The 17,107-nt window shown below is 47.8% G+C and overlaps 1 protein-coding gene across 3 annotated transcripts in view; it reads right to left on the bottom strand.

Annotated features, from left to right (window-relative positions):
- The window catches only part of PARD3B (par-3 family cell polarity regulator beta), a 719,005-nt gene that overhangs the window by 108,339 nt on the left and 593,559 nt on the right, over nucleotides 1-17,107 (bottom strand). The window contains exon 21 of one of the 3 annotated variants that reach the window (XM_077319232.1): nucleotides 5,019-7,160. The exons of the other annotated variants lie outside the window; for them this stretch is intronic. Within the exon in view, the coding sequence (XP_077175347.1) occupies nucleotides 7,070-7,160 (91 nt within the window). The 3' untranslated portion in view covers nucleotides 5,019-7,069. Of the gene's footprint in view, nucleotides 1-5,018; nucleotides 7,161-17,107 lie in introns of those variants that run through there. 3 annotated transcript variants of the gene reach the window in all.

Below are 17,107 nucleotides of genomic sequence, written 5' to 3'. Positions count from 1 at the left end.
CCTACTTTCCATCGTGTAACAGGAAAAATCGATACAGCCCTAAAAAAATAGGGGGGGGGGGGTTTAAGGTAGCATATTTACTTAAACAGAGCTCTTTGGCCAGTGTCTCAATATGCCAGCAGAAGCCTGGTGCCATAACTGTCGCCCTTATCCAGCAAATAGATCCTCAATGCATGATAGAGATACCCATGCTAATCTTTATTTTGCACCTATCACATTGTCAGAATCCCAAAGATACCCAGAGGCACAGAAGGTTGGGGACCCCTGATTGATACCCTGCCTTTCTCCCCAAAGTACACTGTTGCCTTGTTCTCCTTCCTTCCATTTTAGCCCCACAACAACACTGCAATGTCAGCAGCAGGGGCTCATGGTAATTGTAGTCCATGGACATCGGGACAGCCGCAGTTTGGCCACCCCCACTCTGACAACACCTTGGAGCTGAATATGCAGAGATGTCTGGGGACACAGCACAACTATTTATATCCTGCAATGAATCACCAAATGCATGTTCTACATACAAAATGCTTTAAAAGATTCAAATCAACTAATGGCCAAAAAAAAAGAGAGAAAGAAACAACAACAACCCTCACACACAGGATGGAATTCCCCGGAGAGAAACTCTGTATTCTAATCATGCTCTGAGCCACTGCGGAATTTTGAATTTCATTTGCAAGCGTGCAACTGGAGTAAGGGGGAAAGAGAATGGCAGAGTTAGAGGGGGGCGGAGATGCTTGCTGAAGGGCTGGGTCTTGCACCCAGAGAGCAACAGGGCACAATAGGGTGCCTGGAGATCCCAAAAGCATTTGCCAAACTGCAGAGATCAGTTCCCCTGGAGGAAATGGCATTTGGGGACAGACGACATCCCCGTGGAGTTTCCTCCCCTCTCCAAACTCTGCCTCTTGAAGGTTAACATTATTGGGCATTTCCCAAGCTAGTGTATGGCATAAGCATGCTTGAAGCAAACATGCTTATGAAGCAATCTACCTGTGGAGAAGAAACAGTCCTGATGCTACTGAATCCCATTTGGTGGCACCATATCCAGGCAAAGGGCCCCTTAGACAAAGCAGCCTGGGAAAGCAGCTGAAAAAGCAACCTAGGGAAGGGGACGTTTGCCAAGGCAGTCTCCCTCTCCGCTGTTCAGGTGCCAAATGCCTAAGAGCCCAGGGGAGGAAGTGCTGGAAGGGAAACGCTCAGAAGACACGCACCTCTGGATCACTGCAAATGTTGGAAGGGCTTGATAACGTTATCTCCACAAGCATCAGAGCAAGGAAGTTTACAGAACGGGAACCCCCAAGTTTGCAGGCTCCAATTGCAGGTGACATTCCATCCCCCCCATATCACCGTCCCTGATGGAGGGAGCCGACACAAGGGTAAACCTGGATTCCGTGATATGCATGAATGCAGAGCGAATGCAAAGACAGAGGGCTGCAGGAGACGGACAAATGACTGTGCAGACGCCACTGCCGGTAGAAGCCCACTCTAATTTGCACAGTCAAAAGAAGAAGAGGAAAAAAAATCAGCTCTGCCTATAACATGACCCGTTTTAAAATCCTTATAAAAAAAACAAATATAATTTCTTAAGTCAAATGCTGTGACCTTTTCACCTTGCAAACTCCTATAAAAGCATTACAATTACTTCCATCTAAAAGGTTAAAGATTCTTGAAGCAACACAAGACCATCATTTGTCTGGATGTAAACTGAGCGCTGGTGACCCTGCCACATCACGGCTGACTCTTTGACTCTGAAGGCAGCTGACTGGAAAACACCAGCCGCTAAGAACCCCTGGACCCCCGGGATTAATTAAGAAATAACTAGGCTGTGCTTTTAGCTGCTGAACAGCCCTACGCAGAAGTAAATGTTTTCTTCTTGAAGTAGCAGGCACTGTTCTTGCAAACACCGCAAGGTCTTTCAGAAAATAAAGGATGCATTGCTGCTCAAGTCATTTTTGTTGAGTCTTCATAATGTATCTTCTCAACATGATGAACATCTTTCTCTCTCATACCGTTTCTTAATTTATTAGTTTTGAGCAGATTAAGAACATATAAAGTACCAGACCATATTGGATTGGCTGCAGGAATCTATCACAATCTGCCCAATAACCTCCAATCTTGACATCTTTATTTCCTACACCAGTGGTCCCCAACCTTTTTATCACCGGGGACCAGTCATCGCTTGACAATTTTACTGAGGCCCGGGGGGGGGGGTAGTCTTTTGCCAAGGGACATCACTGCCACCTGAGCCCCTGCTCCACTTGCTTTCCCGCCGGCGCCCCTGACTTCCCGCCGCTCACTGGGGGTGCTGCCAGCAGCAGCTGTGCAGTGCCATGCCAAAGGGGAGACCCAGCCATGGTGGCTGCTGGAGAGCACCAAAGGTGAGCCGGTGGCAGAGTGGCAAGGCAGCCCACGAGGCATCAGCCAGGGAGGAGGACGAGAAGGAGCCGCGGCCCGGTTCTGTCTGATCGACGGACCGGTCCCGGTCCCTGGACCGGGGGTTGGGGACCACTGTCCTACACAACAGTCTCTGGAATTTAACCTAAACAAATGGTATCCTTATAAACTGAGCTTGTTATTCCTGCTCTGTCCTTGAGTCAGTTAAGCAACTTCATTGTGCTGCATGCTGGCTTACTGCTCACCCTCTGCCTCTATTTATAGACTGGAAATTCTGATTTCGTTGTGTCTGCGGAAATGTGCATGCACATGAAAACATTTCTTTTATTTATATTTGGATTTATATGCCGCCGTTCCCTGGGGGGCTCATGGCGGTTTGCAACAATAAAATAATAAAACACATTAAGACCTTGAATAAAACTATGCTATCCTTAAAGGTGCCGCCGGACACAAACTCTGTTCTCCAAAAAATTCCACAATGGAAAGAGTGATAGTTCTACTATTATCATTCCACATAAAATTGTGACTGTCCTTCTGATGATATGTTGGCCCTCTGATTGGCCCTCAGGGGTGAGGGACCTCCCATCGAGGGCCAATCAGAGGCCTCTACTTGGTGTCCTATCCCCCCGTGAGCCAACCACAAACTGTGCCGGGAAGGCTGGCCCATCTTCCGGTGAGGCCCTGTACCTTGTGCCAACCTCTTCATGGCCATCAGTTGGCAGGCAAGTCCATCTGCCTTCTCCATCACCTCGCCACCAGCAAAGGGTGGCCCAGCCTGGCCACCTCTACTGTAGACACGCACCACTCTTGCTTGCCTCCCTGCCTCTAGTGGGGGTGGGGAATGTGGGCAACCACATCCTCTGGTGAGGTCCTGCTGCTCTCTCCAGCTCCTGCCTCTCTAATAGTCTTCAAATAAAAGAGAGAATATCTCCATATACTCTACATTTTGGAGCAAAAGGAAACTTAAAAGATTTCTAGATTCGGAAAAATAATTACAGTCAAAGGTCACATGATTTAGAGAAGGTGCCAAACTGCACTGCTGTCGCCCATATCCCTTGCAAAACTCTAGAACTGGGGGAGTCAAACTGTGGCCCTCCAGTTGTCCATGGACTACAATTCCCATGAGCCCCTGCCAGCAAACGTCAGCAGGGTCTCATGGGAAATGTAGTCCATGGACATCTGGAGGGCCACAGTTTGACTCCCCCTGCTCTAGAACATGATGCACCTCAATCAAGGTCAGGTTCAAATCCCCACTCTCTCATGGCAGCTTGCTGCATGACCTTGGGCTAGTCATCTTCTCTCTGCCCAACTCACCTCCCAGGGCAATTGTGAAGATAAAATGGAGGAGAGGAGAGTGAAGTAAGCGGCTTTGGGCACCCAACTGGGAAGAAAAGTGGGGTACAAATGAGCTCAATAAACAAGAATGCCTTGTTTCTTAGGAGACATGATAAATATCCTTTCTAGAAGTTCTTATAAATGAAAATCTGACAGAATTATTGTATGTTCAAAGCTATGTCTGTTCTATCACTAGGAATTAAAATAAGAGAAATGATTTTTAGCAAAAATTTCTCCTTCTCTCAAGCACTGGAAAACATAGGGGACTTTGTTCCACAGTGAATGTGGCAACCCTTCTTCCAACTGGACAGCCCTGGGGCCACAGGAAGGAAGAAAACAAACTCCAGACCTCAAAGGCAATATTTGCTAGGTCAAATGTTTAGATCCCCCCGAACACCAAGAACATAAAAGGGGGAAAGTAGATTATTGGTAAATAGGTTGTTTGTGCTGACGGGGGCAAGAAAGTGCCGTTTTTTTTGGGGGGGGGGCATTCTTAGCAAAAATGTGCCCTTTATGGGAAAACAGTCACAAGATAATAATTGCAATTAATTTCAAAGAGTGAAGTTCAGACTGGTTAATCGTGCTTTCTGAGCTTCTGGCATAGATGTTTTCTCCTGTTGTCCTGAAATATGAATGAATCTTTAAAAGACTACACCCCCCCCCCCCCGCCTGAAGATTAGGGGGCTTGGCTCCCACCAACAACTGAACTCTCCACAGCTTGTTCACAATAGCCAAGAACAAAAGAGACCCTTTCAGGGTTTTGTTCCTCGAGGCAATCTTCCAGTTTCAGTTTTAGCCCAGAAAAATAATATCAGTTATGTCTTTTTTCTGTCATGTAACAAATGCAGGGCATTCTCTCCATAGTGTTTTCTTTGGATACAACACAGGGCAATACTTTTTAAAAAAAATTCTCTTCTTTCACAAATTCTCATTTTACAAACTTGTTTTTTTGAGGGGGTGGGGCTTTATTGAGGGGAAGCAGCTGGAATACTTGGTCATGGACAGATCGCACCAGCATGGAGTGCGTGCTTTCAGTCCTCCTGGTCAGTCTAGAACAGCTGTAACAGTTCAACACTGGATGCTAAATTATGGCAGGAAACTGCTGCTGCAATGCTTAAGCAAGGCTTTCTCAATCAGGGTTTCGTGATGGCCCTGGGAGGGTTTCCTAAAGGGATGGGAGTTAATTTTTTAATAGAGTTTAAAAATTTGTAAAACATTTACGGTGATATAACCACATATGGTCATCTTGGCCCCCCTTCCCAAGTGGCCAGTGATGGGCCTGGAGGGGGTGGGAAGGGGAGGGGCCCTGGGTGGGCGTGTCCACAGCTCTGCTTCCCAACCATATTCTGCATGATCACGCCAATTCTGGGATTTCTCAAAGCCCGAAGAATGTTTCAGAGGTTCCTCAACAGTAAAAAAGTTGAGAGAGGCTGGCTTAACCCTTGTTCCTAACTAAATTTTCTTAGAAGTCAATAGAATTTATTACCATGTAATCACATTTAGCATTTCAATCTTTATTGCTTCTCCTACTTCTACACAGCCAGCATGGCTAGCCTAGAAATCTGAGACTTTTCTGGTTTAAACTGTAAAAAATGCAGCCTAACAACCCGTAAGACAGCCTGAGGCATGACCTGTACGGTGGCAAGCTGGCACCTGGGAGGTGGGGAGGGGGGCAACTTGTAGTCGCTGGGGCACAGAGAGGAGAGGAGGATGCTGTTGTATTTGGGCTGCACCTGGAGATATCCTGCTATTACAATTGATCTGCAGATGACTGAGATCAGCTGCATTGGAGATCCCCCCCCCTCTCTTTGGCTCCATCCTCAAATTTCACAATATTTCCAGATTTGGCTATTCTATGTTGTATCCATCCTGTCTGTGGACTTCCTAGAGGCGGCTAGTTGGTCACTGAGTTAACCTTTTGGACTTGAAGGCCTTTCGGTCTTACACAGCATGGCTCTTCTTAAGGCCTTATCTTCCTTCGAACTACAGCTCCAAGAACTATTAAAACCTACCCAAGTGGATGCTTCATGGCTCACTAAGCAACCCAGTACAAATTGGGGGTGAGCAACTGGATGGCAGCACAGCACTGGGCAGAGGCGGTGGCTCAGTGGAGGAGCCTCTGTTTGACCGTTTATGCACTGGAGGTTTCACGCTGGGCTGCAGCCTGGAGTTTTAGTCGTGGCAGTTTGCCCCACCACTTCCTGTGCCCACATGGGGGAGCATTTGGCCTGGTGCAGCTCATCCACCCCCTATTTTTGCTCCTGCACGGGAGCTGGGGCAGTGAAGTTCCCAGTGCATAAACGGTCTTTGGCATGCAGGAAGTCCCAAATTCAATCCCTGGCATATCCAGGTAAAAGGGCCGGGCCACAGGTGACGGGAAAGACCTCTGCCTGAGACGCGGGGGAGCTGCTGCCAGTTTGAGTAGACAGAGTTTCTCAATTTTGGCGCCACCGATGAGAAGGTTGTCTTGGATTGCCATCAGAATAACCTCAGAGGGTGGGGGTACCCCAAGCAAGGCCTGAGATGATAATGGTTTATATAGGAGGATGTGTTCCTTCAGTTAGGCTGCTCCCAAGCAATATAGGAATTTAAAGTTCCAGCACCTTAAATTGGGTCTGGAAGCAAACTGGGAAATGGTGTGGATGGGCCAAGTGGAGTGATATGGTCCCTACCACCCACCCAGCATCCTGGCTGCAACGTTCTGTATCAACAGAAGTTTCTGAACCATTTTCTCCCCCTCCCCTTGATAATTATTCTTACACTACACTCATTTCTTGGAAAAACCAAAGACACACAATATAATCCCCCTCCACTGCCCAGGGACTGAGACAATTTTATTCGCAGAACTCATGTTCCTATTCATCTTTCTTGATAACTGTCTAGTAGACCTTCTTTAAGTCCTTGGTTAGGACGATGTAGTGGTTCTCCTGTACAGCCTCCTAACATTTTGAGTTGGTCAGCACCTGAGATCTTGTTTGGCCGGGTGACACAGTTCTCTAGATCCACCTTCTCAGAAAGATGAATCATTCTGGTGATGGTGGAAAAGAACAATAATTTCTGGCACTGATCCAGAAGAGGAAACTCCATTTTATGGTACAGGCAGCCTGGTCAGAGCTGAGCAGGGTCAAGTGTGTTGGCTCAGTTTATGGCCACTAACTTTCTGGTCAAAGCCATCCACCTGGTTGAGCAGCTCCAGCAAGGTGTGTTAAAACTCCCTGTCCCCACTCATCTGTGCATAAAAGCGCTTGGTGACAATGGTGACAACTTTGTAGATGAGGACAATGGCTGGGATGTTCTCTTTGGCCAGGCAGGAGATATTCCACTCCATCCATGGCTCTTCGCCCAGCTACTTCTTTACAAACTGAGGTTCCACCACCCGAATGAAGGCAGCTGTCATGTGGTGGGCCACTGCTTTGGCCAACATGGTCTTTCTGCACCTAGGGGGGTGATATAATACATTTGTTGAAGGATCAATGCCAGTCTGTAGAGTTTAAAGTGGGTGAGGAATAGTTCCACAGCCTTGCTGATTTTCTGCTTCTGAATATCCATCCCACCAATATCAGCATACATCACATCCCGTTACTGATCTGAGCATCATAATGCTGCTGTTAGCCTCAGGCATTGCTCCAGGAACTGGTTGATGACCAGAAGGATGCTCTGGATTTGTTTGACTTCCTCCTGTGCTTGCAAAACTCTTTATTCAGGTTTTTCTGCTCATCTTCTGTATCTCCAGGAATTCCAACTCCTGCTGCAGCTTCTTGTAGTGATTATAGTGATCCTTGGCCTCCACAACATCCTTAGCCTCTGGAACCAAGAAGGAGAGGCCAGTCTGAGGTCTGGAGACGCTCAGAGCAGGAATTTTATCCTGCATTTTCTTTTCTAGATCTCTTCTATTTCTGACTATCTATCCAAACTCAGGCCAGGTGGCTAGTTGCCACTTCTGGGAGCAGATTCCACAAGCTAGCTGAGATTTCTGAGCAATTTTCAAGGGCCATCTCATGGAGGTTTTTGGCAATGGTTCAGACTCAACCCTGTAAGGTGGTCCAGAAGGATACCATGATGGATGACACCGAAAGCCACTGAGAAGTCAGAAGAATCCAGAGTCTCACTCCCTCTGTCATCCACCAGGGACACCAAAATTGTCTCAGTCCTAGAACCAGGCCTTGCTGTGGGGATAAGAGATTAAGGAGGGCAACCATATTTCGGCTGAAGCAGCAGACCAGCGTTTGAGTCCAGGAGAACTTTTAAGACTAATGAAGTTTTATTCAGGCTATAAACTATCATGGCCACACTTACACACAAAAGCTTATATCCTGAATTAAACCTTGCTGGTCTTAAAGGTACTATTTTATTTTATTGATTTATTTAGATTTATTTATTTATAATTTTAAATTATAAACAAGAATTTTAATTGTAAAGAAGTGCTATTCTTTTGTACCCCACTTACAATTGCCTGCTCTTCTTCTCTCCACACCAGATGCCTTGGGAGGCAGATGGGGCTGAGAGCTCTGAGAACTGTGACTTGTCCAAAGTCAATCAGCTGGGCTCAAGCAAAATTAGTCTGCCTGCCTGCCTGCCTGCCTGCCTGCCTGCCTGCCTGCCTGCCTGCCTGCCTGCCTGCCTGCCTGCCTGCCTGCCTGCCTGCCTGCCTGCCTGCCTGCCTATCTATCTATCTATCTATCTATCTATCTATCTATCTATCTATCTATCTATCTATCTATCTATCTATCTATCTATCTATCTATCTATCTATCTATCTATCTATCTATCTATCTATCTATCTATCTATCTATCTATCTATCTATCTATCGGAATGTTTAAACTTGATGTTACCCACCCTGACCAGGGAAGGGCAGGATATTAAAATAAAATACAAGATAATTAGAGTCTACCTTCCAAACTTTCTCCGGGGGAACTGATTGGTCAGGCACCTGGTGATCAGTTGCAATAGTGGGAGGTCTCCAGCCACCACCTGGAACTTGGCAACGATACCTGTAAGCTATTTTGGGATTCCCCCCCTACTGTGGAGAAAGATGGGGCTTAAATAAAGTATAATAAATGCATGAATGAACTTGCATGGTCACGCCCAAAACTCTGGCTGGAACTGTTGAACAGCACCCCCCCTCCCTTTGCCTGTTCCTGCCCCCAGCGCAATGCTACTGGCAGAGGTACAGCCGTCCGTTGTGTCTCGCTCTTCCATCCCATAAATACGTAAATGGAAATATCCATGAATGTATACGGAGGGGAATCTCTACAGCACAAGCTGCGGCACCCTTACATTTTAAATTCCTCACATTGGTGGCTCTAAAGAAATAATTTGCTTTTCTTTCTTCTGTAAAAGTTATTTATAGGCTGCCTAGCATGTCAGAGCAAAGCAGATAGATATATGGTCAAAAAGCACCCGTATTATAAAGGAAGGCTCTTAATGGATGATGGCTACTGGGATAACATTAATCCAGTATTAGGACTTTTACGGGAAAAAATACAAATGTAATTTATCTTTTTAACTGTCAGCTGCATTTCTAAAGCTTTAAAATCTGTAGCTTCCAGGGGCCTTTTGTCTTTCTGCCATGGCAGGAATATCTTGGACAGCTGTAAGAGCTTTGTAAGCTATCTTTCTCAAAATCCATTAGCTAATTCAAGGAACCTAATTAGAGCTGCCATTTTGATGAAACAGGCGGAATCCTTAGTACAAACTAGTCACACCATCAATGTTTATCAGAAAGCCACAAGAATCAAAACTTTATTCTATATAATTTAGAAGTGTTTGACATAAGCAGAATATTTATGAAATGATGATGATGGCTTGGAAGGGAATGTATATATGTTTTCCACCCTTGTTTAGTGAAAGAGTAAAATGTACCACTAAGCCCACCTCTTCAGACGCAGAAGTCTGAGCAGGGAACTACTTCAAGCGATCAGTGGTCTTTGACCCTCTTTTTTTTTTTAATCTACATATATTCATTTATATGATAAGAGCATGACAAGAGCCCTGCTGGGTCAGACCAGGGGTCCATCCAGTCCAGCCTCCTGTCTCACACAGGGGCCAGCCAGTTCCTCTGGAGGGCCAACAACAGGGCAGAGAGGCCGAGGCCTTCCTAAGGACATCAGGAGAGCCCTGCTGGGTCAGACCAGGGGTCCATCCAGTCCAGCCTCCTCTCTCACAGAGGGGCCAGCCAGTTCCTCTGCAGGGCCAGCAACAGGGCAGAGAGGCCGAGGCGTTCCTAAGGACATCAGAGGAACCTTGCTGGGTCAGACCAGGGGTCCATCCAGTCCAGCCTCCTGTCTCACACAGGGGCCAGCCAGTTCCTTTGGAGGGCCAACAACAGGGCAGAGAGGCCGAGGCCTTCCTAAGAACACCAGAAGAGCCCTGCTGAGTCAGACCAGGGGTCCATCCAGTCCAGCCTCCTCTCTCACAGAGGGGCCAGCCAGTTCCTCTGCAGGGCCAGCAACAGGGCAGAGAGGCCGAGGCCTTCCTAAGGACATCAGGAGAGCCCTGCTGGGTCAGACCAGGGGTCCCTCCAGTCCAGCCTCCTGCCTCACACAGAGACCAACCAGTTACTCCGAGGCCTTCCCCTGATGTTGCCCCCTGGCTCTGAATGCGGAGATTCCCCTGTTACCACTGCCAGTGGCCACTAACAAGATGTATCTTCCATGAATCTATCGAATCCCCTTTTAAAGCTGCTTATTCCTGTGGCCATCACTACACCATCCGGCAGCAACTTCCACATTTTAATCACTTGCTGTGTCAAGCTGTCTTTCCTTCTGTCCTCCCAGAACCTACAGCCCATTAGCTTCACTGGATGCCTCTGAGACAAGGCGAGCAATTTTTCTTTGTTGATGTTCTCCAGCCCATGCCTCATTTTATAAACCTCTCTCTTTTCTAACCCGAAAAGTCCCTGACTCTTAAGCCTTTCCTCATATGGAAAGCCCTCCAACTCCCAATCATAGTGGCCGCCTTCCTCTGTACTTTTTCCAGCTCTGCACCATCCTTTTGGAGATCTGGGGACCAGAACTGAACACCATATTCCCAATGAGGCCGCACCATAGGCCTATGCAGGGGCATTACGATATCGGCCGCTTTCCTAATCATCCCTTGCACAGAGTTTGCCTTGAGCACTGCTGCAGCACTTCCATGGAGCTCCCAGAAGCAGCACCTTTCTCAAAATGTCCACTGTCCGGAGAAGACACGCAGGCACCGGCTTGTGAGTCGGCTTGCAAAGGTGCGGCTCTAGAAGCTCCCGGCAGCAGCAGCCTGTGGAGACGCAAACGTTATTCTATGCAACATTTTCATGCGCCTTCTCGCACAACGGGTACGGAAGTATGCCGATGACCCCCAGCTCTTCCTCCTGATGGATGGCCGCCCTGACTCTCCCCCAGAAGCATTAGCCAGCTGCCTGGAAGCAGTGATGGGATGGCTCAAGCAGAGTCATCTGAAGCTCAACCCTTCAAAGACTGAGGTCCTGTGGCTGGGTAGGAAGGGCCCATGTGAGGAAGTGCGCCTGCCTACCCTGGATGGTGTGCAGCTCTCTATGGCTCACTCAACCAGGAACCTGGGTGTGATCCTGGATGCTTCCCTCACAATGGAAGCCCAGATTACGAAGGTAGCACAGCTGGCATTCTTCCATCTCCGCCAAGCCAAGCTACTAGAGCCCTACTTGGCCCCAGAACACCTAGCCACAGTGATCCATGTGACGATCACCTCCAGAATAGATTTCTGTAACTCGCTCTACGCAGGCCTGCCCTTAGCCTTGACCCGGAAACTACAGCTGGTCCAAAATGCAGCGGCCAGATCCTCACATGGAGATCCCACATCCGGCCCATACTACATCAATTGCAATGGTTGCCAGTTGAATTCCGGATCAGGTTAAAGGTTCTGGTAATTACCTTCAAGGCCATATGTGGTCAGGGCCCAGTGTACCTGAGGGACCACCTCCCTGCCTATGCCCCCAAAAGAGCTTTACGCTCTGCCGCCACCAACCGGCTACCGGTCCCTGGCCCAAAAGAAGTTCGCCTGGCCTCGACCAGGGCCAGAGCCTTCTGTGTCCTGGCCCCCACCTGGTGGAATGAGCTCCCAGAGGAGATCAGGGCCCTGACAGGACTAAAACAGTTCCGCAGGGCCTGCAAAAGGGAGCTCTTCCACCAGGCTGAGGCCAGGCCAACCAACATCTGCAGGGCCCCTGCCCCTCCCCTCCCCCCAGAAACCCACTAAGACTCCTGGACCTGTTCGAGTGATGACTTTTTATGTTATGATACACTGATACACTGATACGTTATACTGTAACCCGGTTAATCAATTAATAGTATTAATGTTATTATATGTATGATTTCATGTATAGTTGCAGTTGTATGTAAACCGCTCTGAGTCTTCGGGGAGGGCAGTATAAAAATATGAATAAATAAAAAATAAAATAAATAAAATATTGCGAGTGACACTCCAAGGTGCATCTGTGGCCCCGAGGGCCCTGGGGGAGGGCAGGCTTGACAGTACGGGGAGCCAAGGAGTGCTTTGGGGTCTGCTGCCCTCTCCACGACCACCATGACCTTGTACTGCAAAACCCAAATAGAAAATACTGAAGTGAGTGAAAGAATTCAAAATATAAATACTGAACTAAATTAACTATCCAGTTCCTGTTCCCACTTCTGGGGAGGTCCGAGGCCTGCTTCATACCGCACTGGGCAGACCGCAAGAGGAGGGCTGTGGGTGGTTCTGGAGGCCTCACTTCAAAAAGGATGTGGACAAAACAAAGAGGGGGCAGAGGAGAGCGACAGGCATGATCAGGGGCCTGGGGATGAAGCCCTCCGAGGCAAGGCTGAGGGACTTGAGAACAGTCAGCCTGAAAAAGAGGAGATTAAGAGAGGATGGCTCCCTTGAAATACCTGAAAGGTTGTCACTTGGAGGAGGCCAGGGAGCGGTTCCTGTTGGTAGCAGAGGAGAGGACCCACAGTAATGGGTTTAAACTACGTGTAGATCAATTTCGGCTAGCACTGGCAATCTTCAAGCAAAGGTTGGATGCACACTTTTCTTGGATGCTTTAGGATGCTTTGGGCTGATCCTGCGTTGAGCAGAGGGTTGGACTAGATGGCCTGAATGGCCCCTTCCAACTCTATGATTCTATAGATATCAGGACATGTTTTTCACAGAGTAATTCAGCAGTGGAATGGGCTGCCTCAAGAGGTGGTGAGCTGCCCCTCACTGGTGGTCTTCAAGCAGCAGCCAGACAGGTACTTATCCTGGATGCTTTAAGATGATCCTGCCTTGAGCAGGGAGTTGCGCTAGATGGCCTGTATGGTGTCTTCCAACTCCGTGATTCTATGATTTTGTGACTGCACAAAGTAGAGTTGGTTCTTTTGTGCTGCTTTTCTCTACCCAAAGGCATCTCAAAGCAGCTTACAGTCGCCTTCCCTTTCCTCTCTCCACAACAGACACCCTGTGAGATGGGTGAGGCTGAGAGAGCCCTGATATTCCTGCTCAGTCAGAACAGCTCTATCAGTGCCATGGTGAGCTGGCTGCATGTGGGGGAGCGGGGAACCAAACCCGGCTCGCCAGATGAGACGTCCGCACTCCTAACCACTACACCAAGCTGGCTCTCACTGAAGTGAGGGTTGAAGTGCTTGTCTTCACTCCACGTCTCCTGGCCTTTCCCAACCCCAGATAAGAGGAGGAGTGTCTTACTTCATGCGGAGCCAGAGTGAAGGAGAACTTCAGTGCTCTCACTCAGCTCTGGCTTCAGATGTCATCGCCTGGCCAGGTCTCTTTCGGTCAAACGAGAGTGAGGGCAGGAAGCAATGGCTCTCTCACCTTAGGACATCATGCAGCCAGTGGAGCTGCGTTCGAGACTCATGCAGTGAGGGCCATACTCCCCCCCCCCCCCTCCAGACATCTTGGTGAATAAAATATTAAGCAGCGGCAGAGAGTGCAGCCCTCCACTTTCTAAGGGGCAGGAGAAGGAGATTTAGTCATGTGGTTAATAGGCTGTCCCTCTCTGACCGCAGTCACAGGGTGGCTAACAACATTAAAAACCTGGACAGAAAGGATTTTAAACCCTTATCAATTAACAACTGCATTTTTAAAAACTAAGTTCCCATTGAAAAGGATGCTCCAGCACAGTCCCCAGACGGTCTGTATAATCCTGGTTTAGTCTGTCTATCCCAGGTTCAGGTGGGAGGGGGGAGAGGTGGTGGGGCCCATTCTGATGGGACCAGGTGCTAACATTGGCCTCGACCATGCGCCTGGCGGAAGAGCACCATTCTGCAGGCCCATCAGAACGTCCTTGGCTCTGATAGGGGTCAGCTCTCTGCTGGCAGATCATTCCACCAGGCTGAGCAAGGAAAATTCTGCCGTGGTCCGGAGGGGACAGGAGTGGTGGGGACCAGGGAGGGGCCACGGGGTCCCAATCCATGAGAGAGGACACCCGTGAAACTTGACGCCTTCCTGCCAATCCCCTCTTGGAGCTGAAAGTGTTCAGCTCAGCAGGGCTCATGCGAGAATTCGTTTGGCAGCCTCTAAGGTGCCAAAGGACTCGTGGTTTTTCGCTGCAACAGACGCAGCAGAAATTGTTTCCAAATCTGTGACTCACTCTGTAACGCAGACGTAATTGGATAAAGCCGATCGTTGTGAGGAATAAAGGGGAAGGCACTCTGGACATTTCTTACACGCATCTTGAAATTTCGGCTTTTGATTTTTTTTAAATATCAGAGACGGAAAGGCTCGTTGCTGCATGCAAGGGAGTCTGGTTCGACATGCATCTTCACGTACATCTAATTATATCTCAGTTCATTCTATATGCTCAGACAAACAGATGCAGAAACAAAATCAGCCTCTTTTCCCACCAAAAGACAGCAGATGTTCTAGTTAAGCTGCTTGTGTGCAGGAGGTGAAAGGTGCAAACCTTACAAGGAGCGCATGAAGCATTCTAACGGCAATTTAACGAGGAATCGCGTAAACAGCAAATGAAATAATTTGTAAAGTATTTCATTAGCTGTCAAGTGCGAGGCGCGAGGCAGAATGAAAACGTGCCGGCTAGTATTTGCGCGTGACAGAATAGCTCTTAGAGAACAGAGCGCTCCTTAGGGAGGTGTGCATTTAATCAGCACTGTAATTATTGTGATATCGCCCCTGGAGCTCAAGCAAAGGGGGAACTGGGAACCGTTATGTTTTTGACGTCGCTCAAACATATCACAAATACAGTTCTTAAGTAGACAGCATATCGTTTTCCGGAGCTCTCTGGAACGCCAGAACAGACAGCCGAAGAGTGACTTAGTAAGCATTAAGCAAAATATTCCAGAGAGGTCATTCACATCAGTGCAGTTCTGCAGCAAATATGTAGAGAAGCCCTCCAAAATCTGCAGCTAGTGAACCAGAAGGAAAACTAGCTTTTGGGTAGGGCAGCCCAAAACTGAGACTCAATCCACCTTACTGTTTAATTGCCGGCAAAATTGGGGGAGGTGTCCTCAACAGCAGTTATTCTCAATAAGAGCAGCCGGACGGCAGACCATTCCTATGACTCACAAACTGTACTTTTATTGACTAGCTACCGCCCCTGAAACGACGCTTGTTCTTCTTTTTTATTTAACAGGATATTTATATCCTGTCTTTCCCCTGTGGTTCTCTAGGACACGGGTGACCAAAACTGGGGTTCTCCATATGTCCATGGACTACAATTACCACGAGCCCCTGCCAGAATGGGCTTGCAGGAGCTCATGGTAACTGTAGTCCATAGACATCTGGGGAGCCACAGTGTGGCCACCCCTGTTCTAGGCCAAGCCAATATAAATGCTGGGCTTCTGAGAGCCACATCTGCATGCCACTCCTGTATTTGGGCTGCATTAAAGCCAGAAACATGGTTCCGATTCCTTTTTATTATTACTCTGGAGGTTGCCTTAAGGTCCTTAGAGCCAAGTGGTAGGAGTCAACATTTTGAAAAATAAATAAATTAGAAGATATACATGGAAATATTTATTTCCTGCCTCTCCCACCAGCTCTGACGTGGCCAATGTCTGAAAAATTTAACTTATGATTATTTTTAGAAGGACCCTTTCCGCACAAGGAATCTGCCTCTGGAGAGCCTCTGGTTGCTGGCAGGTTTTAGAACCAACCTCCACATGACGTTGTATGCATCCTGAGGCTGTCTAGGGGCTGGCTCGAGTTTTCAGCAGATTTGCCATGGGATGAGGGAAATCGCCAAAACTGGATTTGCCACCTCCTATTTCACTTCTCATCAGGGAGTAACCAGGGAGGGGGAAAGGCGCGATAGTCTCTGTAGTGTTGTCCCATCCTTGCATCCATCCTCCCCTCTCCATTACCTGCTCTGAGAATTTAAAAAAAGGTGTGGTCTGTGGTGCTGCAGGACTGCAAAGCTACTTTGTCAAAGGTAAAATAAAATATTTTGTAAAGTGTCCATGTTCCTTCGGGCAGGGAAAACACAGTCCTGTTTGTGTTTTCTGATAGTGGGGATTGAATGGGGAAAGAGGGAGGGGGTGCATGATGAAGTAGCCCTCTCCTGATCAGCCAGGTATCTTTGTGCTTTGTTTTTAAGCTCACAGCGTACATTAAACCACTCTTCGGGGTCCAGGTACCCTTTCCAGCCTCTCACAAATCTACCCAGACATAAATAGAGTCAGAAACACCAAGAATCCCCAAAAGGTGGGGGGATGCTGTATTTTTCTGCTGATTCTCCATAGCAATGCGGAAGTGTTACATTTTTTAATTAAAAATGCTTCTGTGTTGTGGCCTTACTGCATAGCAACATGGAAGTGCCTAAAAAATAATTTGGGGGTGGGGGGGGGGAGAACATTCCAGTCTGCCAGGGAACCAGTGTGCTGTGTTTGGTGGCTTGCTGTAATTGACAAACCAAGGAGCAGGGGGTAGGGGAGAGGTTTGGCTTGTTTCCCTTGCAGACTCATCAGGGAGGCAAAAAGCCGTGACGAGGCAGAGGAAAAACATGAGAGGGGTCTCCCGTGGGATGTGCAAATACGTGGCTCACAACCTCGCGTTTGAAAGCAGGAGACAGCTTGAGGTTTGTGCCTCTGTGTGGAAATGGTCAAAGTGTTTACATGACTACAGACATCATCCACATGTTTAAAAAGCCCCTTTCTTGAACCCTGTGTGCACTATTCCTGAAGTAGTACCAGTACCTTTTAAACAATAAATTAGGACAGAATTTTTATTACTTCTCTTTCCTCAAATAAGACAGCCAAAGTGTATTGTGGGAAGGAACGCAGATCTAAAATCCTGATCGCATCAGGATTTCGTCAGCGCATTCTCCATTGTGCTCCTTCAGGAGTACACTAGGCATTTCAAACTGGGGATTAAAATTCATTATAGCATTATTAAGTCCCTTTGTTCTGGGTGAACCAGAGGGCAAAATAACAAAAATGGTTC

Source organism: Paroedura picta, chromosome 2 (assembly GCF_049243985.1).
Source record: "Paroedura picta isolate Pp20150507F chromosome 2, Ppicta_v3.0, whole genome shotgun sequence".
Classification (NCBI taxonomy): domain Eukaryota; kingdom Metazoa; phylum Chordata; class Lepidosauria; order Squamata; family Gekkonidae; genus Paroedura; species Paroedura picta.
Note: the sequence above shows the minus strand (reverse complement) of the source record. Positions and strands in the feature narration are given on the sequence as shown.